This window comes from Dermacentor silvarum, chromosome 1 (genome assembly GCF_013339745.2).
Source record: "Dermacentor silvarum isolate Dsil-2018 chromosome 1, BIME_Dsil_1.4, whole genome shotgun sequence".
Classification (NCBI taxonomy): Eukaryota; Metazoa; Arthropoda; class Arachnida; order Ixodida; family Ixodidae; genus Dermacentor; species Dermacentor silvarum.
The window spans coordinates 432,761,183-432,789,073 of NC_051154.1; the positions used below are offsets into that span (position 1 = coordinate 432,761,183).

General features: G+C 47.9%; 1 protein-coding gene across 1 annotated transcript; it reads left to right on the forward strand.

The window, feature by feature from the left end:
* The first annotated feature begins 238 nt into the window (after nucleotides 1-238).
* Nucleotides 239-27,637, forward strand: LOC119448408 (E3 ubiquitin-protein ligase NRDP1). Its single transcript, XM_037711729.2, has 3 exons — nucleotides 239-473; nucleotides 6,375-6,658; nucleotides 27,476-27,637. Exons 2-3 carry the CDS (start codon nucleotides 6,377-6,379, stop codon nucleotides 27,635-27,637), a joined length of 444 nt encoding a protein of 147 aa, XP_037567657.1. The 5' UTR covers nucleotides 239-473; nucleotides 6,375-6,376.
* The last annotated feature ends 254 nt before the right edge of the window (nucleotides 27,638-27,891 follow it).

Genomic DNA, 27,891 nt, shown 5'->3' on the forward strand with positions numbered 1-27,891 from the left:
CGCTATACAACTCCGCGTCCACGCAGAAAAGGGAGACACATGCACTCATTAGCCAAGCCAAGAAGTTTGAGGTGCCCGTGTAGTTCCCTCGTCATATTTAACGAGGAGCCCATTAGTCCCCGTAGTGGACAAAGGCCACGTCATCTGAGATCATAATTATCATCCTCATATTTCACAACATCAGTGAACAGAAAGGAAGAGCGTGCACTCGCGTTCTGCACGAGCCACAGGTGGACACGCGCTACGTCTTTATCTTTAATCGAACGACGGATTCGTTGAGGCCTGACCAACTCAAGGGGTTTCTTCAGATATCAGAGTCGGGCCCAGCTGGCTGAAGAACAAGGACACCTCTCGAAGGCTGGACTACGAGCACGCCATATCACGCTGGACGTGGAAGCAGTTGGGCTACACTGGGCATCGCAGCACGGGACCCATCGGCAGCTCGCGGTTTACAAGCTCCGTCCACGCATAAGGTAAGCCCGCGTTCTTCCCTTGAATCGCAACCTGTTTTGTGGAATAACATTGTTACTCAAGGCAAGAGCAGCATAAAGGATATACGCTATCATTATCTTGAACCTTCGTATTGTCGTATTTTTCCGCGTTCGCGTATTGAACCTTCTATCGGTAGGATTTGTGCCATCCACTATTATTGTTGCCGTCCTCGTTACAGGCACAGTTGTTCTTGCTTAGTCATGGAAGCTTCCTTGCTGCTTTTGACTAGCCCACTGTGTTATATTGCACCCTGAAAGCCTGGCAATATAAGAATATTACTAGAAGTAGTAGTAGCGACTCCAACAGAAGTAGTAGTAAGAATAGGAGGAATGTGCGGTTCGAGTTAATCAGTCCATATCTTATCTATATGTGACGCTGATACGACAATGCTCTTCGCAATCACAATCACGCAATCGCAGATGCTTAGTTCATTTTTTGAGATCTGTGCATCCAAGTACTAGACTGCAATAATGCAGACTGTCAGAAAATATGCAGGCCCACCGAATGTGCACGCTACTGGCACTCATCCCGTCCATGTTTCAGGTGTGTCTATTTCTTCCAAAAACTAATTTATCCATAAGATAAACCGACAAGCTTACAAGCTAACGTAACTGCCCAAGCAAAAAATGAGCTCGGCCGGAAATCGGCGGCCGCCCATGGCCAGGTAAAGAGACGAAAGCCCGATCTCGGCCTTCTGGGTCGGGCCTCAGCTCAGTTGTTGCACGTGGCCAATCTGTTTGCCGACCACCTACCGGTGGTCGGCAGTCGGCATCGGGCCGACGTCATGGCCGCCGGTTACTTCACTGTGGCCGGGCTTGGCCGCCATACGGGCCAACGACTTCCGCACGACCGTCACAAAGCGGCTTGTCCACGGCCAGTGTTCTTTTGCCATCATGTATATGTAGGCTTTTTTTTCCTTTTTTTTTACTCATGCACTGAGTGCTTTTTTTTCTTATGCCGATTTTTTAAGGCCCCTGGCGCAGATACCAAATATTCCGCTTCTTCAACAGAGTTACCTTAACTGCAAACATTACATTCTGGTAAGTTACAAGTGCAGCAGCATTTAATTGAAAGTCGCGCTAATTATATTTTAATTCATCGCTTTAGGGCACATGTCGTAATGGCGGAATTAGAGGCCGTCAGCGCGCAAGACTTATTCAGTTGGAACCAGTTTTGTAACTGTAGCACCAATTTCGAGATATACGAAGTCAAAGTCAGCAAAATGAGCTGGTGTCCTGAATACTACCCTCGAGCATTACATATATTCGCAGAGCAGCAAGAAAGTACAGATGACACCAAGGGATTATTGGCCCATACTTTGACGTATATATTGAAACTGGTACTAGTTACAAAATTGGTTAACTGAATAGGCCCTGTATGTTAACATGTTCATTTCCACCATAGCAGCACGTGCACGAAAGTTAATAATTAAAAAGATAATTGGCCCGATTTTGTCAATTAGCAACTTATGCACTACTACTCCTTTAGAAAGTAATGTCCACCTATCAAATGCAACCCAGACGAAGAAACGGATTGCTGGTATCTGCAACAAGAATTTAAAACAAATATGCATAGTTTGACGTAAGAAAGGACACCCTGTATAATTCACTATTTAATTCATGCACACGTTTGTGAACTTAAGCGCGTTATATATGTATACAGAAGGCGAGCGCTTTGTAGACAAATTATCACTACAGTTTGTTTTTGTTAACTTTTATTGAACTATATAGATACAAACACAACAGAAACTGGAATACTTTGTTGTGAAATGCTATAATAGTTAGTGGTTGTGACAAACACAAAATGTGAATTAATGAATGACAGTCTTGTGTGGGTACTTGCAAATGTTCTTCCTTGAATTGCGCGTAAGCCCGTTAACCAGAGAATTCTGCAGCCAGGTCACTTGACTAATTCTTCTATTGTCACGCTCCAGTATCTGAAATACAGACATGTACTACGTAAGTTTTAGAAATGGGACATGCTTAACTATTGTTTGGGTGCTGAATATCGTACTAGATGCATCCTAGCCTCTGAATAGCTCTTTAAGCATTGTACTTAATTATGAACAGGTCCTGACCAATCCATTTTTTAATGACAAAACCTAAATACGCATCGCACATGCAAACGAAGTCTCAGATTATATTGACCGTTTTAGCGGCGATCCCGTGAATGCTGCCATGTTTGATCACGTGATGACGCGTCCATTGCTTGCCCGAACTGCCTCCGTTGCCTCCTTGCTTACAATGGAAGTGCATGACGCCGGCGCGACTTACAAAACCTCTGTTTTCGGAGATATCGTAGACGGTGACTAGGTGGACGACACGACGCTTTGATCACAGCTTCAGAGAACACGCAAAAGCGCTTTCGGAGCTGATTAAGCTATGTCCAAACTTCGCAAGCAGCGTATATGGTGCTTGTTGTAAAAGCGGGGCTAAATATGTATATACCAAACTATCCAAACATTCCGCTCATGAATTCAGTCAGGATTAGTGTGTTTTGCTATTTGTTATTTATTCGGCAAATATTTTGAAGCAGTGGCTTGTCAGTTCTGACTCAGTGAAGTTCCTCGGTGCTGCCACTATCTGATTATTTTCTGCCTAATCGCTCGCGGGTGCGCTCAGTTCCGATAGATTTGTTCTTGCTGCGCACAAGGTTTGAAACGTATCTGTTTTGTACATTGTAATACCTTGTAGCAAATATATATTACAGATAGAAACTCGTTACTCTTGTGGACCGTCGCGAAACATTCAGCTTCGACCAATTGCGCCATCGGTGTAGTCAGTCATTTATAGTGCGTATAATGTGCGCACATATTCAAGTGTGCGCCCATTCACTTAATTTTGATACGTCGGCGATAGAGTGGGCTTAAGTTTTCCTTCCATTTGGAACAAACGTGCGCGAAACTTACTGTGACAGGAAGCGGCGCTACTCCCTTTGTAATTGTTAAACTAGTGGTACTCACTCTTGCTGACGTTCTGGGGATGAAGCCCTTTCTTTGAAGGTTAGCGACCCAAAGCTGGCGGATGAGCAAATTTCTGTATCCTCGAGGAAAGTCGTACATCTCGGAAGTGCCAGTAACACGTTCGGACAGTTGCAGCAGCGGTTCGCGAACTTGGTCACACAGATTCATTCTATTCCTTAACATGCCAGTCACTATTTTTGCAGCCAACTACTGCACATGCACGTCTTCAATCCACATGATTCGCATGATTGGAGCACAGTGTGTCAGCGAAAACTCAGTTGCGTTTCCTACAGCTGATCGCAAAGAAGCAAGGTAGAAGCGGTAATGGTTTCTTATTCGTGCGCGGTCACTGAGGAGACGTATGGCGCGCCGCCGTGAGCGCCATCTCGTTTCTCTAAAACAAACTGCTCCACGAAAAGTGTAAATAGCCTCAAAACAAGCGTCGCAAAAATCTGACGCTAGCTGAGCGAAATTCGCCTTCCCTTATATTACCTTGTCCCCACGACTGCAACGTACATACATCGTGCGCTTGGCATATACAGGCAGTAGCGCACCCAGGATCTCTGCCAGGGGGGAGGAGGTCAATTTCTTTTTTTTTGGGGGGGGGGGGAAGCAAGCACTTTGCCTAATATGCAATTTCCTTGCTTTAGCCAGAGGAAAGCAACAGCGAATAAAATACCTTATAAGTATATTATTAATTACACTAAGGATAATGACGCTGTTTATTTCTTCAGCGGTTTACTCAAAGTAATAGAAGAGTCAATGAATAAATACACGACAGTGATAGAGCTTTTTAATTTTGTTAAGCAGGAAAATTTGACCTCACGCCACCTCCTCAATTGTAATGAGTACTAATGACAAACTGAACAGAGCGCTGAAGGTAAACAAAATTGCCGCGTGACTCGCCGCTCGAGGTACTTTGAGTGTATTCGGGGGCTTCTTTAACACTCGGAAAAACGCTTTTACGTAGCACCTATTGAGCAACAGAAACCTATATCGGGAGTTTCTCATTTTGCTCTACAATTTTCTCATTGACACTTTTCATCTAATAATAATATTTGAGTAGTTTATAATTATTTAAGACTAATTTATGATTAGGCAGAATGCAAAAAAATAATATGAGTATCTTCAAGCGACGGCAAACAAAATTACCTTGGTTCTGTCAAACAATGTGGCACTAGCACATTTTCAAATCTTGGTGCGTGATAGTTGGAACACTCTGTGTATAGTACGCTACGGGCACTGCATGCACACATCGGTGCTCCATGCATATCACGACGCCCCCACAGTCTCATTATGCGCTTGCAAGACAAGCTTCGGCATGTGAATTCTTGCACATTGAGTGCAGCTCCAAAAGCCACAAGACATCAAATTTTGGCCGCGCTATTATATTGTGACTTTCAACAGATCGAAAAGCGCATACGAGCTCTCGAAACAAAGAAACGTAGCCTTACGCCCTCTCCTTCCAAATTAACGCTACAAAAGGTAGCCTCTAATAGCATAAATATTACGTGCAACTTACGAGTAAATGTGGACGTCCGTAGGAGGGAAAAATTCCAAGGATGGAAATATCCATTTTTCGCGAACAAGAAGCGCAGCGCCATAGAAACCATGTGAAGCTGCGCCGATCAAGCAGCCACTGAACGTCTCTTCCCGCTAAAAGCTCCCCCGAACAACCACCATCTATGCGCCTGCCTCTTGCCTGTTCCTTCCCGTGAATGCTGCATGAACTGACTACCACAGACGGTTGAGGTGACCTCCTTCTGTCTATTCTTTCACTCCCCAATCCTCTCGCCCAGGAGGATGTCGGCGTCGACTAGGCGGTGACATCTATACGGGCGCCGACTAGGCGGCGGGCGGGGGCATACTATATGATCGGCCAGCAGCGTCAGGCCAGCGTGAAGCCGACGTCTCTGGCCAGCGAAAAATTTCGTGCTCGGCCCTCGGCCAATTTTGCTTGGGTGATGCGACGCATTTTTCAATTCACTCCTCTACTTCCGGCGTAGCTGCTGCGGTGCCATATCTGGCTTTCTGAAGGCTTCATGCCCCTAGATGACGTAGCGCGGGAAGAGCAGAGACTCTTTGCATGCGGGTGTGCTCCTGGAGAGCAGTCCTGAGCACGACATAGAAAGCGCAGTTGGCGATACCGGCGGCTGCGTAAATTGCGCTATCCTTAACGATGATGACCCTATACTACGTCATCACAGACCGTGACAATGTTTCTATGCACTGGAGCACTCAATTAAACCTAATTGTTTTTTTTCTGTAAGAGAATGGCTCAAGATTTCAGCTTAGCCCTCTGTATACCTATGCTGCAGAATGTCTTAGAATGACGGGCACTGTGTATCTTTCCAAGTTGGTAAGTATTCATGTGACTGTGGTAATGGCAATAGTGTCTTGCTCTGAACACCGCGTAATGAACATCCGTCGTTTGGTGCGGTGCGCGAAGGCCTTGAGGAGTATCCACAAGTACTTTACAAAAGTATCGCTGGAACTGAAAACTTCGATCCATTTAATAGGTCCTCACACGCCTGGTAGATTGCAAATTTGTCATTCTCCATGGTCTTACTTTATACGCAGTGCATTCTCCGTGCTTAGTATTTTTGACGTATTCGTAGTTCGTTTTCAGGATTAGCCGGCGCTAAAACAATGACATTTTAGTAACAGCTCCTGTAAACTATCCTTTGTGGCCGGTTTACGAGCATGACGGCTGAAAGCTATAATATATAGTGGTCGGTGCAGAATCATGACTGCTTTTACTGGCATAAAGTGTTAGGATGATGACGATCATGATCATGAACACGATGCTCTTTCACCTAAAGCTCACGAAGAGTTTCGGATGAACAAGGGGAGTTGTGTCATTCATCGCACCTGCGGAATAATTTCACTTAGCGCTGACGGTAGTGCCACCTGCGCGCAGACATGCCGGCAGATCCGGTCTTCTACTCGGCGGAGAACTTCGAGCCCAGGCCTGACCAAGAGCTGGTGTGCACCGTGTCCCGGGGCGTGTTTCGGGACCCAGTCGAAAGGCCCAGCCACCACGTGTTCTATTCCATCTGTATCCCTGGCAGGCTACCAATGGGCACATTGTGTCCCCGAGAGATTTCCGTGTCGCAGCTCGTGCCCGCGGTGCCCCTCGTGGCCAACATGATCGCCCGGCTCAATGTGCGCTGCCCACGTGGAGGTGAAGGCTGCCCCGTAAAGGTGAGTCCCTATTGAACCATCTGCTCTTCGCCAATGAGACAAGCTAAAGTCATTTCTAACACAAGGGGCGATAAACCGTAGAAACATTCAGAAGCAGGCAAATAGGAAGAGGACGACGACGGAAAAACACAGGGCAAGCGTTCGTCCTTCGTTATCTCCCGTACTGGTCCTCATCCGCTTGCGAGCTGAACATAAACATTTATCGAGAGGCCAGGGTATCAACGTAATAGGTAACTTTACTTCTTCTGGGCACGATAATCACGTGCTCCAATTAGTTACACTGGTCCTTTCAAATAATCCTGAAATGTTGCGCTAGTGTTTTTCCCATCCCAAACCATCCGCCATTAGCCAGGTTTAGCTAGCCATTCGTGACGTCAGATTTGGCCCTGAAGCACTGGTGTCCACGTCCTGCGGTTCCTGCAGTTAGCCTATGCCCTCCAGCTGCTTCAGGCGGTGAAGGAGGCTTATTAAAAGGCAGGGCTGTTGAAGTGTACGTTGCTCTTTCAATCACCGCCCACAACGTCGAGCCTCTTCGACAAGCAACGTGTTCTCAGTGCCGCTGCTTCTGCATGCGTTCTCGTCGTCGTAATTACAAGGCGATCATTCAACATTTCATGTAGTTATCCAGTAAATGTTCACAGCTTTAAAGAAAATGTGTGTGGATCTGTAGAGGCATGGGCGCCACTGCGATACAATTGACAATCGTATCGGCAGGACAGAAGCTATTTACAAGCCCCAATGACATACGCATGACATAAGGCGTTAACGTCTCCTACAACAGGAATTGTTTCGTTAATGCAGGAAACAGAACGGAAACATGAACAAAGCCAAACGAGAGCGATCGTCAAGTTCTACACAGGTAGTTATTGATTGCACGCTTAATAATTACAGAACAAAAGCTAGCTTCAGTAATGGATATCATGTCAATTCACAATACAGAGCTTTTCAGATTATTCTATTACATCAGACTAGCAGTCGAAACAAGTAACAACGATTACAGAAAAATGGAGACCTGATGTGATCAACAGTGGACGAGCGTTTGGTCTCTCAGTTTGAGCCAGCGTTTCGACTAAGGGTTTCGTGAGGGCATCAACTACTTTTCTGTATATTAATAATGAAAGGCGCCGACCAATGTCAGAGTGTACCTACGGAGGAAAGCCTTCGCGAACCAAGACCCCGATTCGCTAGAAAAACAGAATGTGAAAATCCAACGCACATGCTGTACTCTGTGTGTAGCGAGGCGTTATCGAAGCAATTTACTATGTTCTATGAAAAATAAAGTTATGCGTACAATTGTGTTCATTTTATTGCGATAGCAAATATATGGACGCTTCAAGCGGATTTCTGCCGTCGTCGTCGCCGTGACGTTCCATATAAAGTGTTGATAAAATCGTCGCCGCGTGCCCTTATGCTGTATGTGCGAGGGAAAGCGCACGAGGGACGCGTGTTTTCACGGAGAGCGAACGCACGGTGAGAGCAAACACGACCATCGCGCGAAAGGCCGTGGAGGAATGGGAGGGAGGAGGGGGGGGTACGCCTTCTACTCTGCCCGACTCTGCGTACTTGTACTTTGCGCGGCTGTGGTGGTTGCCAGTACCGTATCTTGAAAGCGATCTGCAGACGGCGCATAGGTTTGTATGCGCTGTGCTTTCCCCGCTCAATTTCTGTTGAAGAGATAGACCGCATGAACATTCGCTCGATGCTGCTGCTGCGCTCACCCACGCCAGCGTTTTCACAGCGATTGTCTGCGGTCGTGGAGTAGGATCTATTCATGTTTGCTTTTGCGCGCTGACACCATGCTTGTTAATTCAGCTAGTAAGCGAATGTGTCCAAGTTTAAACAGCCGATAAAACTACTATCCTTACTCCGTGTAGCTCTCTACTCATTTGCTATCGCAATTGATACTTCGCCTAAACTGCGACTTTTTTCATTTTGTGGATCGTGTAACTTTATTCAATGCTTTTTATGCACAGTACCGGTCCCAACGTTAATATCTAGAAGTGTTTGTTTTACAACGTTCACAAGCTATGCCTAAATAAAAAAAATGCTGGTGAATGCAATGACATCAATGCAGGCCGAAGCAGCGATATCAGGAGGATGAATGCGATGTATGATGTTTGCCGAGGGAAAATTAAGAATGAGAGTTATATTCGCAGATTGGCACACATTTGTGCTGTTGAGGAATATTTACCGCGTGTTTCACAACGGCGCACACATCACTCTCCAAGTATTAAAGTTGCCGAAATATGCGATATTTAAAAAAGTTGGAGAAGTCGATTAGTACGATGCGCTTTTCCAATAAGATGTTCATCGCCTGCAGAGGTACATCGGAGCCCACATTACATTGTAGCCGCAAGATTTGCCTTGATTTATTGTTTTACTGCTCAGAAACTCTATACCATCACTGGCACTATTTTTTGGCTCAATTTTACGCTATACGAGCACGTTTTCTCTTTCCTAGTAAGCGAGAGGGCACTGCAGGACTGTAAGCCTAGGAAGGAGGAAAAGAAAGCTTCACTCTTAAAGAATCACCTGTTTGGCGCCTCACAAGTGGACTTTTAAAAGGCCCGAAAATTACCAGGTTGAGATATTCCACTTTTATATTATCTCATAAATAAGTTTCATGGTCCATGATACAATTACGGATATGAAGATGAGTTCTAGTGAGGCCATTTAAGTTAGCTTAAATCCTAAGACAAATATTACTTAAGGTATATCCTTCCCCAAAATCTGCTAAAACATATACTAGTGTTCCGGATAAGTCTGCTTCGACCTGTTAGAAGAAGGTGCTTTGGAGGCTGTCCACTGGAATGCCAATGCATTTTTTACTATGTCCTATTGACGGACATCTCGCAGCTGGTACCAGAAAAAGCTTAACTCTGCTGTGCGCACCATATATATTTAAAAGATCTGTTACCATATTACTAACGGCGTGTATGTATGTATGTTAAAATTAATTATGGGGTTTTACGTGCCGAAACTACCATATTATTATGAGGCACGCCATAGTTGTCAACTCCAGAACAATTTGGCGCACCTGTGGTTCTTTAACGTGCACCTAAAACACAGGTGTTTTCGGCATTTCGTCCCAATCTAAATGCGGCCGCCGGGGCCGGGATTCGATCCCGCGACCTCGTGCTCAGCAGCCCAACACCAAAACCACTGAGCAACCACGGCGGGTGTATGTATGTATGTATGTATGTATGTATGTATGTATGTATGTATGTATATGTATGTACAGAGAGAGGTGCTGCTAGGCGAGGGGGGCAATATAATTGCTCGATTAATATAAGTGTCAGATGACACATTCACACAATTCGTTAATTAACGTTTTTATTACATCCTTGCGGATAGTTGTTTACATAGGAAACTGGGAGGCCGTCACATTTTAATGGCACCCCCATTTTTGTGTGATGGATATCTCACCTAATTCGAGATATCCATCACACAATTTCAACGTTCAAGAATATCGAAGCCGCGAGCGCACCAGTAGCGCAGACATGCCAGTGCGGCTATCACGTCCGACGGAAACACCTCGAGGCATCAAGTGCGACGAAGTTTAAAAAATGAACGTCGGGGAAGGTTCTGATGTGGCACCTTTGGCTGCCGAGCAGCTACTGCGACGTGCCGTATCAATATTTTCTGCAACGCTTCATCAATCAATCTTCGCCACGGGAACATGTTCGCAAGGCTCCTAGTCTTATTATTACAATGTCTTCTTTGGCGACTTCTGATCAACTTGGTGTTCATGAGAGCTGGGTATCTCGCTGATTTACTGACCGCTTGCGTTAAGATATATATATATATATATATATATATATATATATATATATATTGTAATGAAGCAGAGGCGCGCCTGGGTATGTGCCGACTGAAGAAGAAGACGAAGGACCGTGCCGTGATCGCGAGAGAACCCTGTGCTACAAACAGCCCTTGCATTGCCTACCTGTACCTAGCGTTCCTAGAACGTTATCGACGACAATAAACCTCGTCACATTTGGTGGAGGTTGCTGAGATCCTTCGCCTCGTCCTGGAGCTCCGCACTCGAACCCTGCCAACACCAACGCGATCGCCCTGCACTATGCCTGATCCGGCTACTTCGTCGCCTGCACCACCGGCTGCCACTGTCGTCTGCGCCGGCGTCCCTCTTCATCGCGATCCACCCATTTTCAGTGGGACCGCCGAACACGACGTGGAAGCCTGGCTCTCATCGTACGAACGTGTAAGTGCCCATAACAAATGGGACGACCAGGCTAAGCGGTCCTATGTGTCCTTCTACCTCGCCGACGTAGCCAAACTGTGGTTCTTCAACCACGAATCAGACTTTTCAAGCTGGTCAGCATTTAAGACCCTTTTTGCCGAAGTGTTTGATCGCCCCGCTGTGCGTAAGCTACGCGCTGAACAGCGTCTGCGCCAGCGCGCACAGCAGCCTGGAGAGACATTTACCAGCTACATCGAGGATGTTCTCGATTTGTGCAAGCGGGTAAATCCCACCATGTCAGAGGATGACAAGATTAAGCATATCCTCAAGGGCATAGAGGACGGCGCATTCCAGATGCTGCTGGCAAAAAGCCCAACCAGCGTATCCGTCCTTACTAACCTATGTCAGAGCTTTGACGAGCTGCGCCGCCAACGTTCCATCGCTCGACAAAACATTCAGCTCGCCGATTCCGTCTCGAGCATTGCGGTTTCTGCCGGCCTTCTCCCCAACTCGACCCTATCGCAACATATAAAAGATTTTATTCGTGAAGAAGTGGCCAGGCAGCTATCGCTGCTGCCTCACAGCGACTCACCTTCGGCAGCTTTGACTCCAACGCTACAGCAAGCCATCCGCAATCAGATATCGGAAGCGCTTCCTGCTGCTCCTACAACCTCCCCACCCAATCCTATGAGTGTGCCGCTGCCATATGCCGACTTTCCCACTCATCCTACGTCGCTGCCGCTCAGTTACGCAGCCGTGGTTGCACGTCCTCCTCCGCCGCCAGCTTCCTTTTCATCGCCCATGCATCCGGCTTCATTTCCAGTTGCCCGACCGTCACCACAGTTTTTTCGTCCAACCTCGACGTGGCGCACTGAAGACAACCGGCCTATCTGCTTCGCCTGCGGCATTGCTGGCCATGTGGCGCGCTTCTGTCGCCGCCGCGCCCCAACAACGCCTACCACCTTTGAAACGCCCACCTACGCACCACAATACGCCACCGCGTCTCCATTTTCACCGAGACGTCTTGAAACTGATCGCCGATCAGAAACTCGTCGTTCCCCTTCCCCTCGTCGGCGTTCGATTTCGCTCCTGCGTCGTCGAGCTCCCACTGAAGCGGGAAACTGACTGGTGCAGTTCCTGAGGCAAGAACTGCTAATACGTCGACGTTCCCAAGACCTCCATATTCGCCGCAAAATGTTATTACCGTTTTTGTAGAGGGAGTACCTGCAGTTGCGCTAGTCGATACCGGAGCCGCCGTTTCGGTCATTCACGAGAACCTTCTTCGCAAACTCCGCAAAGTGACTACAGCTCCCTCTGGCCTGGTGCTCGCCACTGCCAGCGCGCAGCGAATTCACCCTTCAGCTGTATGCACGGCCCGTGTTGTCATCAACGAAGTTATGTACATAATCGAGTGTTTCGTGCTACCATCGTGGTCTCATGACCTCATCCTTGGTTGGGATTTTCTGTCACGTCATCATGCTGTCATTGACTGTTCGCGTGCAGAAGTTTCGCTTTTACCACTATGTGAATCACTGCTGACTGGCTCTCCTCGCGTTGCCGATAAACTCATTGTTGATGCCGACACAACCATACCCCCTGAGTCGTCGATGGCTGTTGTCCTGTCGTCTGCTGCCGACTCTGACGCCACTGTAGTGTTCACGCCGTCCGATGTGTTTGCTCAGCGCAAGGGCATCGTTCTTCCGTTTGCCGTGCTGACTATAACATCTGGGTCAACTGTTATGCTGGTCACCAACTACTACCAGTACCCGATCATTCTACTGCGTGGAGAAACCCTAGGATACTTGCAGGCGGTCGACTACGTTGACGATCTCGATGTTCCTACCGACTCCCACCGTTGTTACGTAGACGCCATCGCTTCTGTCTCAGACTCATCGTCTTCAGTGTGTTTTGACAACGCCATCGACCCTGCTCTTTCCCCATCTCATCGCCGCCAACTCCTCGCTCTCCTTCACAAGTTTCTTTCTTCTTTCGACTGCCATCAGACGTCATTGGGCCGTGCCACCGGTGTTTCTCACACCATCGACACCGGTTCCCACTCCCCCTTGCGACAGCGCCCGTATCGTGTATCGGCCAAAGAGCGACGAGTCATCACAGAGCAAGTGGACGACATGCTCAAACAGGAAGTCATCCGTCCTTCTCAAAGTCCTTGGTCGTCACCTGTCGTGTTGGTAAGAAAAAAAGATGGCTCCATTCGTTTTTGTGTCGACTACAGACGCCTAAACAAGATAACAAGAAAAGACGTTTATCCACTGCCTCGAATCGATGACGCTCTCGACTGCTTGCAAGGCGCAGAATATTTCACTTCCTTGGATCTGCGCTCCGGGTACTGGCAAGCTCCAATGGCCGAACCTGACCGTCCGAAAACCGCATTCGTTACACTCGATGGCCTCTACGAGTTTAACGTCATGCCCTTCGGTTTGTGCAACGCGCCTGCTACTTTTGAGCGTATGATCGATACCATCCTTCGCGGCCACAAATGGAAGACATGTCTATGCTACCTCGACGACATCGTCGTCTTCTCAACCGATTTTCCGACACACCTCGCTCGCCTGCATGACATTCTGACCTGTCTCGCCTCTGCCGGCCTACAGCTCAACCTCAAAAAGTGCCGTTTTGCTGCAAGCAAGTTAACCATCTTGGGTCACGTAGTCTCAAAAGACCTCGTCCTCCCGGACCCAGACAAGCTCCGCGCCGTTGCAGACTTCCCTACGCCCACGTCTATCAAAACCCTCAGAAGTTTTATTGGCTTGTGTTCGTATTTTCGTCGCTTCGTACGCAACTTCGCATCCATCATGGCGCCCTTGACAAGTTTACTTTCCGACAGTAACGGCATAGCAGCGTGGTCACCTGAATGTGATGCGGCATTTCAGAAGTTGCGCCACTTGTTGACCTCACCACCGATTCTTCGCCATTACGACCCTGCTGCTCCTACGGAAGTTCACACTGACGCCAGCGGAGTTGGCCTTGGTGCGGTGTTAGCGCAACGGAAAGCTGGCTATGATGAATACGTCGTCGCTTATGCTAGCCGTACTCTAAAGAAAGCAGAATTGAATTACTCAGTGACAGAAAAGGAGTGCCTGGCGATCATCTGGGCACTAAGCAAGTTTAGTCCATACCTTTACGGCCGTTCTTTCGCCGTAGTTACAGACCACCATGCCCTTTGTTGGCTTTCTTCCTTGAAGACCCGTCGGGACGCTTAGGACGTTGGGCGCTTCGCTTGCAAGAGTACGACATCCGCGTCATGTACCGCTCCGGTCGCAAGCACTCCGACGCTGATGCGCTCTCCCGCTCCCCACTGACACCTGACTTGGCGTCTTTGTCAGACTCCGCGTCCACCCTGTCACCATTGGCCATCACCGACATGCACACAGAGCAGCGCAAGGACCCAACACTTGCAATGTTACTTGACTACCTTGCCGCTCCGTCTGATGTCCCTTCGACACGAGCACTGCGTCGCCAAGCAACCCACTTTTCCGTGCGAGACAACATTCTATATCGCCGCAACTATATGCCGGACGGTCGGAAATGGCTCCTAGCTATACCTCGTCATATGCGCTCTGACATCTGCGCATCTTTTCACGCTGATCCCCAAAGCGCTCATGCCGGCGTCCTCAAAACTTACACAAGGTTGCGTCAGCGCTATTATTGGCGAGGCATGTACAACTTTGTGCAAAAGTACATTCAGGCTTGTACTACTTGCCAACAGGGCAAGACACCTACACACCGTTTCACAGGACCATTGCAGCCGCTACCATGCCCGGCTCGTCCGTTCGACCGCGTCGGCATCGACCTCTACGGCCCGCTTCCATGCAGCGGGTGTGGAAATCGGTGGATTATTGTCGGCGTAGATCATCTTACTCGCTACGCTGAGACTGCAGCTCTGCCGGCAGCGACCGCCCGTGAAGTAGGGTTTTTCATCCTTCGCAATTTTGTTCTTCGCCACGGTGCTCCCCGAGAACTACTGAGTGATAGAGGCCGTGTCTTCTTGTCGGAGGGTGTCGAAGCCCTCATCACGGAGTGCAGGATCATTCACCGAAAATCGACCGCATACCATCCCCAAACCAACGGCCTGACCGAACGGTTCAATCGCACACTTGGCGACATGTTACGGATGCATATTTCATCCGACCACTCCAACTGGGACACCGTACTCCCCTTTTTCACGTTCGCATACAACACCGCGACGCAAGCGACTACCGGCTTTTCCCCGTTTTTCCTTGTGTATGGCCGAGAACCTTCCTGCCCTTTGGACACCATACTGCCGTACCAACCTGATGCCGCAGAGTACACTCCACTTTCCGAAGTCGCCAAGTATGCTGAAGATTGCCGTCAGCTGGCACGTTCCCTCACTAGCGAGACTCAAGAACGTCAAAAGACACGACATGACCATACTCATCAACCACCACCCAGCTTTGCTCCCGGTTCGCTTGTTTGGCTTTGGATACCAGCCCACATTCCTGGCCTCTCTTCCAAACTCCTGGCGCGTTATCACGGTCCGTACCGTATCATCAATGCCACTTCACCGGTCAACTACATCGTTGAGCCGCTCACAGTGTCACCAGACCTGCGTCGTCGTGGGCGAGAGACAGTACATGTCAACCGCCTGAAACCGTATTACGACCCACTCATTTTCTCAGCGCCCTGAGTCGCCAGGGTGGCTATGCTTCGCTCCCGGGGCATTGTAATGAAGCAGAGGCGCCCCTGGGTATGTGCCGACTCCGGTGATCGCATGCTACAAACAGCCCTTGCAACCTGTAAGCGTTCCTAGAACTTACTGACCGACAATAAACCTTACGTTATATATATATATATATATATATATATATATATATATATATTGTGAGCGCTATTTGGGCATATTGTCGTTGTCATCTGTACATAGGACTGATCATCTTTCAGCTCGTGTCTCTGTCTCGGGCGGCTGCTCGGAAATAAATGCATCGCATCGGTTGACGTCTCACAAGTGGTGGAGTGTGCTTCGCTTCCTACGTCCTCTTACTATGTCGATTCCCCTGATGCTCCGGTCCGGTCGTCATTTGCTCTCGCCTAACATGGTGATGGCAAAAACCAACCCATCCACCAGTGCTACTACGACCTCTGCTCAGCCAGCTGGGCCTACCTGGACCATGAACACCAAACAACGTGACCCTCCCGTCCGCTGCGATGACGTGGAAAATTGGATCGAGCACTACAACAGAGCAAGCGACGTCAAGCGTTGGGACGACACGCACAAACTGCGGTATGTCGCTTTTTACCTCACCGAAGTTGCGAAGACGTGGTTCTTTAACCACGAAAGTGACTTTTCATACTGGCCATCATTCACCCAGCAATTTCGCCGGATATTCGGCATGTCCTCTGCACGCTCCGAAGTCGCGAAACAGAAGATGGCAACGCGCATACAAGAACAGGACGAGTCCTTTACATCCTACATGGAGGCCGTCCTCGCTCTCAGCCGCCGCGCACGGAGTGACATGGCGGAAGCAGACCGCGTTCGCCACATACTGAAGGACATCGACACAGTTGCTTTCAATGCTCTCGTCATTCAGAGCCCAAACAGCGTTGGTGATATAATCACAGCATGCCAACGTCTAGACACGCTCCAGTCCATTCGCCTGCCACGAGCCTCTTGCGACACTCGTCTCAACGGTGATCCTTAGTGGTGAGCGCTGATACGTACTCTTATCAGGGAGGAACTTCACGGACATCTTTCTGGACCTGCGACGCTTGCAACCGTTCGCCCCACTCCTTCTGGACGGCGTGACATCATCAAGAACGAACTGGCGTCGATGACAAACACCGAAATTGACAAGTCTACTGGACCATTTCGTCCGCCAAGTTATGCCGAAGTTGCCTCCCGGCCTCCCTCGACCGTTCAGTCTCCACCTGCAGAAGCTCACCGCGACACCCTAGCTTCGCTGGCAGCGAATACTCCTGCACAGCCATACAACTCTACGTGGCGGTCGTCGCGCCCTGTTTGCTTCTACTGCGGCATTCGCGGCCATATTTCTCGCTACTGCCGTCGGCGTCAGCAATATGAATGGCGGGGCTACGTTACCTTTGAGCGAGACAGGGCACCCAGGTTTGACTCCTACGTTCCCGGGCATCACCCAGATGAAAGGCGAGGCTACGCCACCTTCGAGCGAGACAGGGCACCTGGGTTCGATTCCTACGTTCCCGGACCGTATGCAACTTCTTCTGGTCGCTCTCCTTCACCTTCCCAGGACATGGCTCGAGCTTCCCGCTCGCCCCGGTGTCGCTCTCCTTCACCTTATCGCCGTTCCTCATCGTCCTTGCGTGCTGCTTCCCATGTTGTCGACACACGTTCGGAAAACTAGAGGCTGCAGTTTTTGGAAGAGAAACTGCATCGTATCCGACTATCACAATTCCTCCTGCTCGCCCCGCCGATTTACTCTCGGTTTGTGTGAAAGATGTTTCTGTCGACGCCCTTTTAGATACTGGAGCCGCTATTGCTGTTATCCATCGGGAACTGTGCTTCCGTCTGCGAAAAGTGCAAACGCCGTATGTTGGTCCAGTTCGATGTGGTGCCAATGACGTTCCCATCTATCCGACCGGACAGTGCACAGCTCGCGTTCTGATCGACGGTATTCGTCATCATGTACAACTTGCGGTGCTTTCGACGTGCGCTCATGAGGTGATATTAGGATGCGACTTCCTGTCTGCTGCTTCTGCACTAATTTCGTGCGGCGACCGAAGGATTCACATCAGCGACAGCGAGATTTATCCCCTTTTCGATTTCCCGTGTCCCAACCTCATTGCAGCAGCGGCTTTTATTATCCCACCAAACGAAGAACGTATTCTTACCATCGAGTCAAGAGACATTATCGACAGAGACGCATTGGTTGTACCTTCTCAGCGCTGCATTTCTCGAGGACTCATCATCCATTCTTGCTTGGTCCGGTTCTCGAGTGGCTGTGCCAGCCTCACAGCCTTTAACACGACTCCTGAGCCACTACTACTGCCGGAAGGGTCTACTGTCGCCAAGCTCGCGGACGCTGCGCCGGTTTGTGTTGTGAGTGTTTCGCCTGCTACGTCTTCCACGCGTTGTACGCCCGCAGAAGGCCACTCTGATGCTATTAAGGCGACCTTGACTACAGATCTCAATCCGGCCCAGAACAATTAACTCCTCACCATTTTAATGAAGCATGAAGCTTATTTTGACGTTTCTTTGCGAGGCCTGAGTCACAACACTGTAACTACTCTTTGAATTGAAACTGACGGCTCTCGCATCATTCGCCGTCGCCCGTACAGTGTGTCACCTTCGGAGCGAAAAGTTATAGAAGAACAAGTGAACGACAATGGACATGCTGACACGCAACATTATAAGGCCTTCAGCAAGCCCTTGGTCTTCTCCTGTCGTGCTTGTTAAAAAAATGATGGTGCTGTGCGCTATTGCATCGATTATAGGGCGCTAAACAATATTACCCGTAAGGGCGTTTATCCAGTGCCTCGTATCGACGATGCTCTGGATACCTTACAAGGTGCCGAGTATTTTTCGGGCCTCGACTTGCACTCCGGATATTGGCAGATTCCAATGCATGAGCCGGATAAAAAAATACTGCGTTTGCTACGCCTGATGGCCTTTTCGAGTTTAACGTGATGACTTTTGGACTGTGCAATGCACCAGCCACGTTTGAACGTATGATATATAAAGTACTCCATGGCTTAAAATGGAAGACCTACCTTTGTTACTTGGACGACATTGCCATCTTTTCATCGAGTTTCTCCCAGCACCAGAAACGTCTAGACCAAGTTCTCGCGTGTCTAGCAAAGGCTGGTCTCCAACTGAATACTAAAAAGTGTCGCTTTGCAAGCCGAAGCATTAAAGTATTGGGCCGCGTCGTCAGTACGCATGGCATCCAGGCTGATCCCGATAAAATCGCTGCCGTGCTGCAATTTCCGCCACCAACCACACTTAAAGACCTCCGTAGCTTTCTGGGACTAGCGTCCTACTTCGGCCGCTTTGTACGTGACTTCGCCACCATCGCCGCTCCTCTACACAAACTTCTGACTTCGAGCGCGTCTTTTGTATGGTCGGACGATTGTGAAGCCGCCTTGCAGACCCTCAAACAATTTCTCACGTCAGGATCCGTGCTCCGTTATTTCGATGCAACCGCCCCTGCTATTCTACACACTGATGCCGTGGGCATGGAATTGGCGCTGTCATGCTGCAGCGGAATCAGAAGTCCGAAGAGCAAATCGTGGCTTATGCAAGTCGTGCTCTTTCTCCTGCTCAGCGCAACTACACAATCACAGAACAGGAATGCCTCGCCATCGTGTGGTCAATACAGAAATTTCGACCCCATCTCTACGGCCGCCATTTCACAATTGTGACCGACCACCATGCTCTCTGTCGGTTGTCGTCCCTAAAAAACTTGTCTGGACGCGTCGGCCGTTGGGTACTGCGCTTGCAGGAATATGACTTCACTGTCACGTATAGGTCCAGCAAACAATATCAAGATGGCGACACTTTGTCGCACTGCCCGCTGTCTCCAAACGCCCATGCTTCACCTTCGGTCTGCGCGTCACCATCTATCCAAACGTCTCAGCTCACGCCCCGTAGCCCGGGACAGTCGGTTGCCTCAGTTGATTTTCTTCCGTATACTGACTTCGTCTCATTCCAACGTACTAATCCAAACTGCCGTACGCTGATCGATCTACTTACTGGCTTGGCACGACCCCCAACAATCGCTTAAGACCACAACTTTCATGTGTTAAGCTTCAAGGCGGAGCGTTATATCGATTATTCTACCATCCTTCCGGTAACCGTTGAGTACTAGTAATATACCTCGCTCACTTCGACTCCAAGTATTACAAGCTTTTTACGACAACGCGAATCCTGGCCACTCGGGCTTTCACGAGACCTACGACCGCGTCAAAACACGTTGTTTCTGGCCGGGCGTTTCCACATCTGTCGCGCGATACCTTTGCTCCTGCGCGTCATGCCAACGCAGAAAACGCTCGACATCCCTTCCAGCCGCTCCTCTGCAGCCTCTATCATGCCCGTCCACTACCTTCGAAATTGTGGGCATAGACTTGTATGGACCCTTTCCACTCACGCCCGCTGGTAAGCGCTGGATCGTTATCGCAGTGGATCATCTAACGCGCTACGCTGAGACAGCTGCTCTTCGCTCTGGTACTGCCTCCGAGGTCGTCGAGTTTTTCGTGCATGGTATCGTTTTGAGTCACAGAGCACCTCGTGTCCTCCGGAGTGACCGGGGCAAGACGTTCCTATCGCATGTGCTTTGTGAAGTCCTCCAGGCCTCTGACACCACCCATAAGACCCCATCAGCGTACCATCCGCAAAAAATGGTCTTACAGAGCGTTTTCATCGAACTTTGTCCGACAGGATGTCTATGTATGTGCGACCCGATCACACCAACTGGGACACCATTCTACCTTTCGTGAGTTCTATTGCGGACACCTGTTCGCGCACCGGGGCTCTGTGAAAAATTTCTTCATAGTTATATCGGCCCCCATACCGTTTTGCAAAGAACTTCGGCCGTTAACTGCCGCGTCACTACTTTCAGCTCAGCTACTGACCGCCGCCGCCGCACTACAGAAATCGCTCATGTTTCTCGCCTGAAACCCTACATTCGTCGTACCTACCCTTTCTAGCTTGCGGTCTTGCTGACCGCTTTCCTGAAGGGGAGAAATAAGTGTGAGCGCTATTTGGGCATATCGTCGTCGTCATCTGTATATACGACTCATCATCTTGTGTGAGCGCTATTTGTGTATATATTCCTCATGTGTGCATACGACTCATCATCATCTTTTGGCTCGTGTGGTGCTTCGTCTCTGTCGCGGGCGCCTGCTCGGAAGTAAAGGCATCGCATCGGTCGACGTCTTACACTATATATATATATATATATATATATATATATATATATATATATATATTCGTTGTTTCTGTCCAGCTACGTGGCATCTGCAGATTTAAATATATACAGATGCCATGTAGCTGGACGGAAACAACATAATGTTGTGTGCCGTTGCTGGGAGATACTCAGGTTCTTTTTTTCATTCCGCCTGATTACGTCATTAGTCTGAATTACTTAATCAACTTTCCAAATAATGCAATTACATGAGAAATGTCGAGGTGAAAATTTTAGAGCAACATGAAAAACTCCTGATACAGCTTTCTGTTGCTCAATACGGGCTACATAAAAGTATTTTTCCGAGCATCAGAGAAGCCCGCGAATACCCACGAAGTGCCCCGAGCGGCCATTTTCGCGGCAATTTTGCGTGTATTCGCGGGATTTTTTCACGCTCAGGAAAAAAACTTTCATGCAGCCCTGATTTGAGGCCTTGTAACGCATGTGTTACAAAAAGGAAGGCGTCGGAAATGAAGCTTGGAATGAACATATCTACCAAGCTAGCCCATAGTTACATGCCGGGCAGTAATATTAGGTATTTAGCGTAGAAATCCTGAAACCCAGATATGCTCGTTTAAACTTCGCGCGCCTAACACCGGAACCGGAAGCTTGGCTTTACTGAACAAAATATATGTGCCATTCCCGAAGGTTGTACGATAAAAAAATCAAACCGCATGGTAAACTAATGCGCCCAAAAAAGCTTGTTTTTCTACGAGGTGAAGCGCTGTTGGATTCCCTTTTTACATAGAATAAAATAGTCTAGAAATAACAGACGTTGTTGTCTGTGTCTGTGTGTGCTTGCGGGTGCAGCAACAATCGCATGAATCCAAAGAAAGCTCAGGGTAAATTTAATAAATAAATAATTTGCTGATGTCTGATGTAAATAACGCTGATGCTGATGTAAATCACGCTGATGTCTGAGTGCTGCCGCACAGAGAAAAAGAAACGAGAATGGTCGATATGTAAAACAACTATACCAGCAGTTGAGGAATTAAAATTTTGAAGAAAATACAATACTAGACTTGATGAGCATTTACATAATAAGTAACAATACAGCAATAACACACGATTAAGAGACGGAGAACATGCATGGAAGGATAGAGAAACTATGATAACAGAGGAGAGGAGTGCAGCTATAAAAAGGCTCAATAAATTGTGAAGCTCGGAACAGAAAGAAGACAACACGTTCCGTTCTGTGGAGAGGCAGGTGTCTTCTGGAAGACGCAGGAACGTGAAAGGGTCTGTGTTCCCAGGTTTTCTTGTGCGGAACCTGCAGTGAAACGGAAGTTGGTGGATCCGAATATGTATTAATTTCATGAATGAGTTTGTATAAAAAGAGTACGTCGGTACGACTAAGTCTGTAGGTAAATGATGGAAGTGAAGGATAATTATTAAAGCTTGAAACGTTGTTGGTGCGCTAGGTTATGAAAACGATATATATGCTCCTGAACGTGTTTCTATACACGCTCTATGTATTACTATGCCATTTGAATCGCTTGTGCCATTCCATACCGCTGAGGCGTATTGGAGTAACGGGAGTCATATGGATGTAAACAATGTGAGGATGGGAATTGGCGTACGGAATTCTCTTATAAGTCTGCAAACGGAACCGAGCTATGCTACGCGCTTAGACTGGGTGGACAAGCTCAACGTACAGTCAAAAAGCACACCCAAATCGTTCACTTGCAACCATCGTCTACACTGCATTATCAATTGAATACGGAAAAACGATATTAGGGGATTAGGTATAATGCCACACTGTGCTGGTTTTCAATGAATTTAGAGTGATCCCGTTTAACTGGCACAATTCAAAGAATGAGGATAGGTCAGACTGCAGAGCACCGCAGTCCTCAGTACTGTGTAGATCCTTACATATTTTGACGTCATCAGCACAAATAAGAAATGAAGTCTACTGAATTGCTGGGGAAACGTCGTTGATGAGAATTAGGAAGAGACGCCGAGCTAATATGGAATCTTGAGGCACAGCTCTAGATACAGTATAGACGAAAGAATATTGATCATAGACGCTCCCGAAGCTGGACCTATCGAGAGGATAGCTCGCGTAGTGGAGCTACGATTATCATTACTTGATTAGGTCAAGCAGGCTAGGTGACTCTGTCGTTGCCCCGTTTCGTAGGGGATGCAAAGAAATCATCATCATCATATTAGAGCTCAGTATACTCACCTAGACAAATGCATGAGAAAATGGACGGTGGGGCAGAGGCCGGAGTGACCTAATTAGTGCGTGTTTCGGCTTTCGCATCCTACCATCGGCAAGTTGTGTTCTCCATAATTTTTTTTCTTTACAAAGAAATAGCAAAAATATAGTACTGCGTAAATATATACTGCAGAAATATAGTACTGCATGTTGAAAAGACCATCGACACAGGTCACAGGTGTTATGTGTCTATGTGTCTTCCATCAATTGTTGTGTCACTGCGAAGTGTTATGTCATGATTTTAGTAGGACGTTCTGGCGGGCTAGTTGGTTCACAGCTTTTAGACGATTATAAACTGCGCAAAAAAAAACGAAGACTCTTCTCTCCTATTTTCTCAATTCATTGCGTTTCGTATATTTCTCGTGGTTACTTCATGTGATGACACGGTGTGGCCTTTCGTTTATTTATTTTTGAATATACAAACGAATGCCCTTACGAATACGGTGCGAATACGAATATGATTTTGGTGGATGTCTAATTTTCCCTTTAATTCTCTGCACCTAGTGGGTTTCCGCTGAAGTATTGCGTCAAACACACTTGCCTTTGCTTCGAGTTGTTGATAAATTCGACTTCGCCGTGCCATCTGGTAGTCGCCTGGTTAGCTCACATGCTACAGCGGCTGCCCCAGAACCCGGAAACGCATTGGTCGCTGGTTCGAGTCCCGGACCAGGACGAATTTTTCTTCAAATGCGAGGCTTTTCTTTCGAGGAACTCGTATGGGTTTCCTTTGTAGCAATTGCTATGTTTGGGTGGATGTCTCATTTTCTATTTAGAGGTTGGTTGTCGTGAAGTTGCCTGACAGAAATTCGTGCCCATTTGGGAAAACAATATTTTTACACTAAGCAACAATACAGTGTTGTTTTACACTAAGCAACAATACCAACAATACAATAGCTAATTCCATACGTTTTACATTTTATAGAGAAGAAAAACGGGCGGATAGTTTGCGACATCCGTTTGGGGTCTGGAATAAAAGAGCGGAAAAATTCGAGCAGTTTTACAAATATGCAGAAAAGTGTAATAATTCAGGCAGTTATTAAAGGTTGTGTAAGCACAGGTACAAAGATACCACTGTAGCCATTGACAACGGCCGCCGGGATGCCATCTTAGCCACAGGACAAAGATGGGGTCAGGCACCTGAGGCAATCCCCGATGAGGTTCTCGTCAAAGAGTACAGAGCTGTAAATTCCACCATGGGAGCGTGGCTCGTGCACAGCACTCACAAGTGACAGTTTATATATCGAGGAGAAATAAACGGCAACAAATTCGGGGACTACTTCCACTTCTCCACCACAGGGGTCTATCGATGAGACGTATACGATCTCCACGTTTGCTGGAGCGCATACGAAAGTGTGTCTAAATGTCCCAAATATTAATATTAATGCGATATAACACATGCTCGAACCTATACGTGAAGAGAAGCTTTCGTGAAGCGCGTATATGATAAAAGTAGGAGCGATGCCTGCAACTCTGCTTGTTGTCATATGCTATGCAACGTGTAATCACACAGGTCACGGCTTTAATGTCGTGCAGTGTATAATATATCCACGACGCCGTTCACTATCTACGCCTAAATGCAAACTCCCGCAATGCGCATCGATGTTATGGCGACATAGCTACGTCTTCATAAATGCGATAATCGGTGTTTGTCGTTGGAAGAATTGTGAGAACAGTTTTATGTAGAGAGAAGGACTCCGTGATAGACAGTGATGCGGTGGTGTATTCGCCTGTTTCATTGTATCATCCCTACGCCAGTACCTTAAAGGAAACTGGAGCACGCTCTGTCACGTGTAACGCCACGTGACCTACACGCCAGTCGTCCCATAGTTACTTGGCGTTTCCACGAGAGAAAGACCCATTCGATTGTCGCGTAGTGTTGAGAGCATTAGGCTTTCTTGCTGGGAAATATAGGTTTCATCCCACCATCGGACACGCAATTCTTTTAGTTATTTTTCTGCGTATGCTCTCGTCGGCAAGAACGCGGCATCGACCAAGAACGCTTTGCGTTCATTGTTGCAAAATGCATTGTTGCAAACACAAAATCGCCAGGTGTTGTCCTTTTTCTTGACCAGCACAACAGGAGCGGCCCAAGGACACGAGGACGGTTCGATGATATTCTTGGCCAGCATTTTATCGACTTCCTTTTGTATTATGGCGCGTTCCGCAGCGGAAACGCGATAAGGGCGCCGGTGAACCGGTTGAGCATCACCGGTGTGGATGGAGTGCTGAACAACTGTTGTCTGGCCTAAAGGGTGATTTTCGAGATCAAAGATATCGGAATACGACAGCAAGACCCGGCGAATATCTTCTGCTTGCGTATGCGGGAGGTCGGCTGATATCATTTTCTTGAAATTGGCACATAGCGACGAAGTGGCTGTGAGAGAGCCGGAAACAGTTCGAGGGCCGGCGACGGCTAACACAGAAATCGCGCATTCTTGAAACGACGACATGGTGGCAAGCGCGATGCCAGCAGGTAGCATGTGGGTAGAAAGACCAAAATTCAAAAGCGGCAGGCAGCTTTTGTTGTCACGTACGGTAACCACAGTGTGCGGGAGAAGGACAGAGTGCATCAGGACCACGTCGAGAATCGGGGAAACAACGTATTCACCATCGCACACAGGAGGAGAGGGACTTAATGGGACGTACGTGGAGGCTTGCGGTGGCAGGTGGAGGAACTCGACAGAACATAAGCGGCTGGGAGTGTCCGATAGTACGTGGGCGTCAAAAGGGAGCTCCAGTTGAAGGACACCTGTGGAGCAGTCGATAAGGGCTGACTGCGTCGAGAGAAAGTCTAGGCCGAGGATCACGTCGTGGGGACACTGCGCAAGCACTGCAAACCAATGGTCTGATGGCCAGCAATGCACACTCGGGCGGTGCACATACCAAGAACGGCAGACGAGCTGCCATCAGCGACCCGTACTGTGCTCTGAATTGCGGGCGTAATCACTTTGCGGAGCTGAGTACGGAGAGCAGGCTCATTATTGAAATCTGCGCTCCGGTGTCTATGAGGGCCGTAACGGTGACGTCGTCCACTTGAATGTCCAGAAGGTTTCGGCACGTAGGTACAGTCAACAGAGGATTTGTATATCGGGTCACTGATGCAGCGTCACCTCCGGGAGCTGCACGGCTCCCGTTTTGCAGTTTTTCAAAATGTGCAAAACTGGTACCTGCACATGTGCTGCGACACCTAAGGTTATAGTGAGACCGACAGATATTACGTAATAGACGCCATCGTATACGTATTAGGGCATTTGTTTGCATATTCAAAAATAAGTAAACGAAAGGCCACACCGTGTCATTACATGAAATAACCACGAGAAATATGTGAAACTCAACGAATTGAGAGGATATAGAGAATAGATGAGAGAATATTCTCTCCGGACAAGAGAGAATAGATTTCTTTGTTAAATATACTTCAAATCTACACTCGGCCATTCAGTAACCGATGCACGCCCTTTTTAATGCCATTTGAATTCTTCGTATATGAATGAAAAAGAGGAGTGGAATATATTGCAGGACGGCGTTCTGCTGGGCTTATTTGGGTTTGCATCATGACATAAGACACATAGACACATAATTCCTGTGACGTGGGTGTCGATGGTATTTTCATCGTGCAGTACTATATTACTGCAGTATATATTTACGCAGTACTATATTTTAGTTTGGCCGTTTCTTTGTAAAGGAAAGAAAAATTTAAGAGAAGAAAACTTGCCAATGGTACGATGCGAAACAGAAACATTCACTTATTAAGTCACACTGGCCTCTGTTCCATCACCCACTTTCTCATGCATTTGTCTGGGTGAGCAAAATGAGCTCTATTATGATGGTGATTTCTTGGTATCTCCTTCAAAACGGTGCAAAGACAGATTCGCCTAGCCTGCTTGAGATAATCAAGTAACCTAGAGATATTTATCACTGCAACCTCTTGCCTGTCTCCTCAATTTTTCCTCTCTTTAAAACTTGTATATCAACATTCTATAAGTACTCATGCCTGCAGCGCGTCCATCAAATTTCCTCCCGGCTTTTTTTTTCACCAATACTCTACACTTCTTTTGCTTATCTCGAGTAGCCCTCCAGGTCATGGTGGTGCATGTTCAACGTGCTTTACTGAAGGCGCTAGCATATTTGACAGGAAATTCACGGATACCATTCCTTACTTCTTAGGTATTATTGGCGATGCCAATTGCATCTCCTTTCACCCAGCAATTCTGTTTGTATCATGGAAAATGGGCTATGGCTGACTTGGCATTAAAAAAGGATTTCATTTGTCTGTAATTGCGAGGGCTCGTTAGAATTGGCTCACATTTGTTTCGCTTTCATTCATTATTGAGTCAACATTTTCCTCTTTCAAAATTATTTCTAACCGCCTATACGCGGCTCTGTCATAAAATTACGCTAATTGGACACAATTTCTGAGACTCCATCGTGAGTCAAATGATCAAGTGCAATCTTCCCTTTAGCAACATATGCTGCCGACTTTTCAGGTGCACATGGATTCCCTGAAGCACCACCTGGATTCTTCCGAGTCCCGCAACGCGCTGTGCCCGGACTACGGATCCCAGAAGCGCCCCTCGGAGCTGAGCTGGCAGCTGAGCGAGCGCTGGCAGCCGTGCGGACGGTGCGTTGAAGCCGCCACTTCAGCCTGAGCGCCGACCGACTGCACGACCACGACTGCGTGCAGGAGTTGCACAACTTCATCACTTCATCGTAACGCACGCTCAAAATGCTGCGCCAGCGGCCAAAATAGGCTCAACAGGGCGTGGACCGTCTTCGTCTCCGCATCGCATTACTTAATGCTTGTTGTGAAGGCGTGTCTTCGGCCATGAACTGGTTGCAGCCGTAGGCACAACATTGTATTAAACAGGAGCGTCTATTTGACGCTTCCAATTGCATCCTGGTT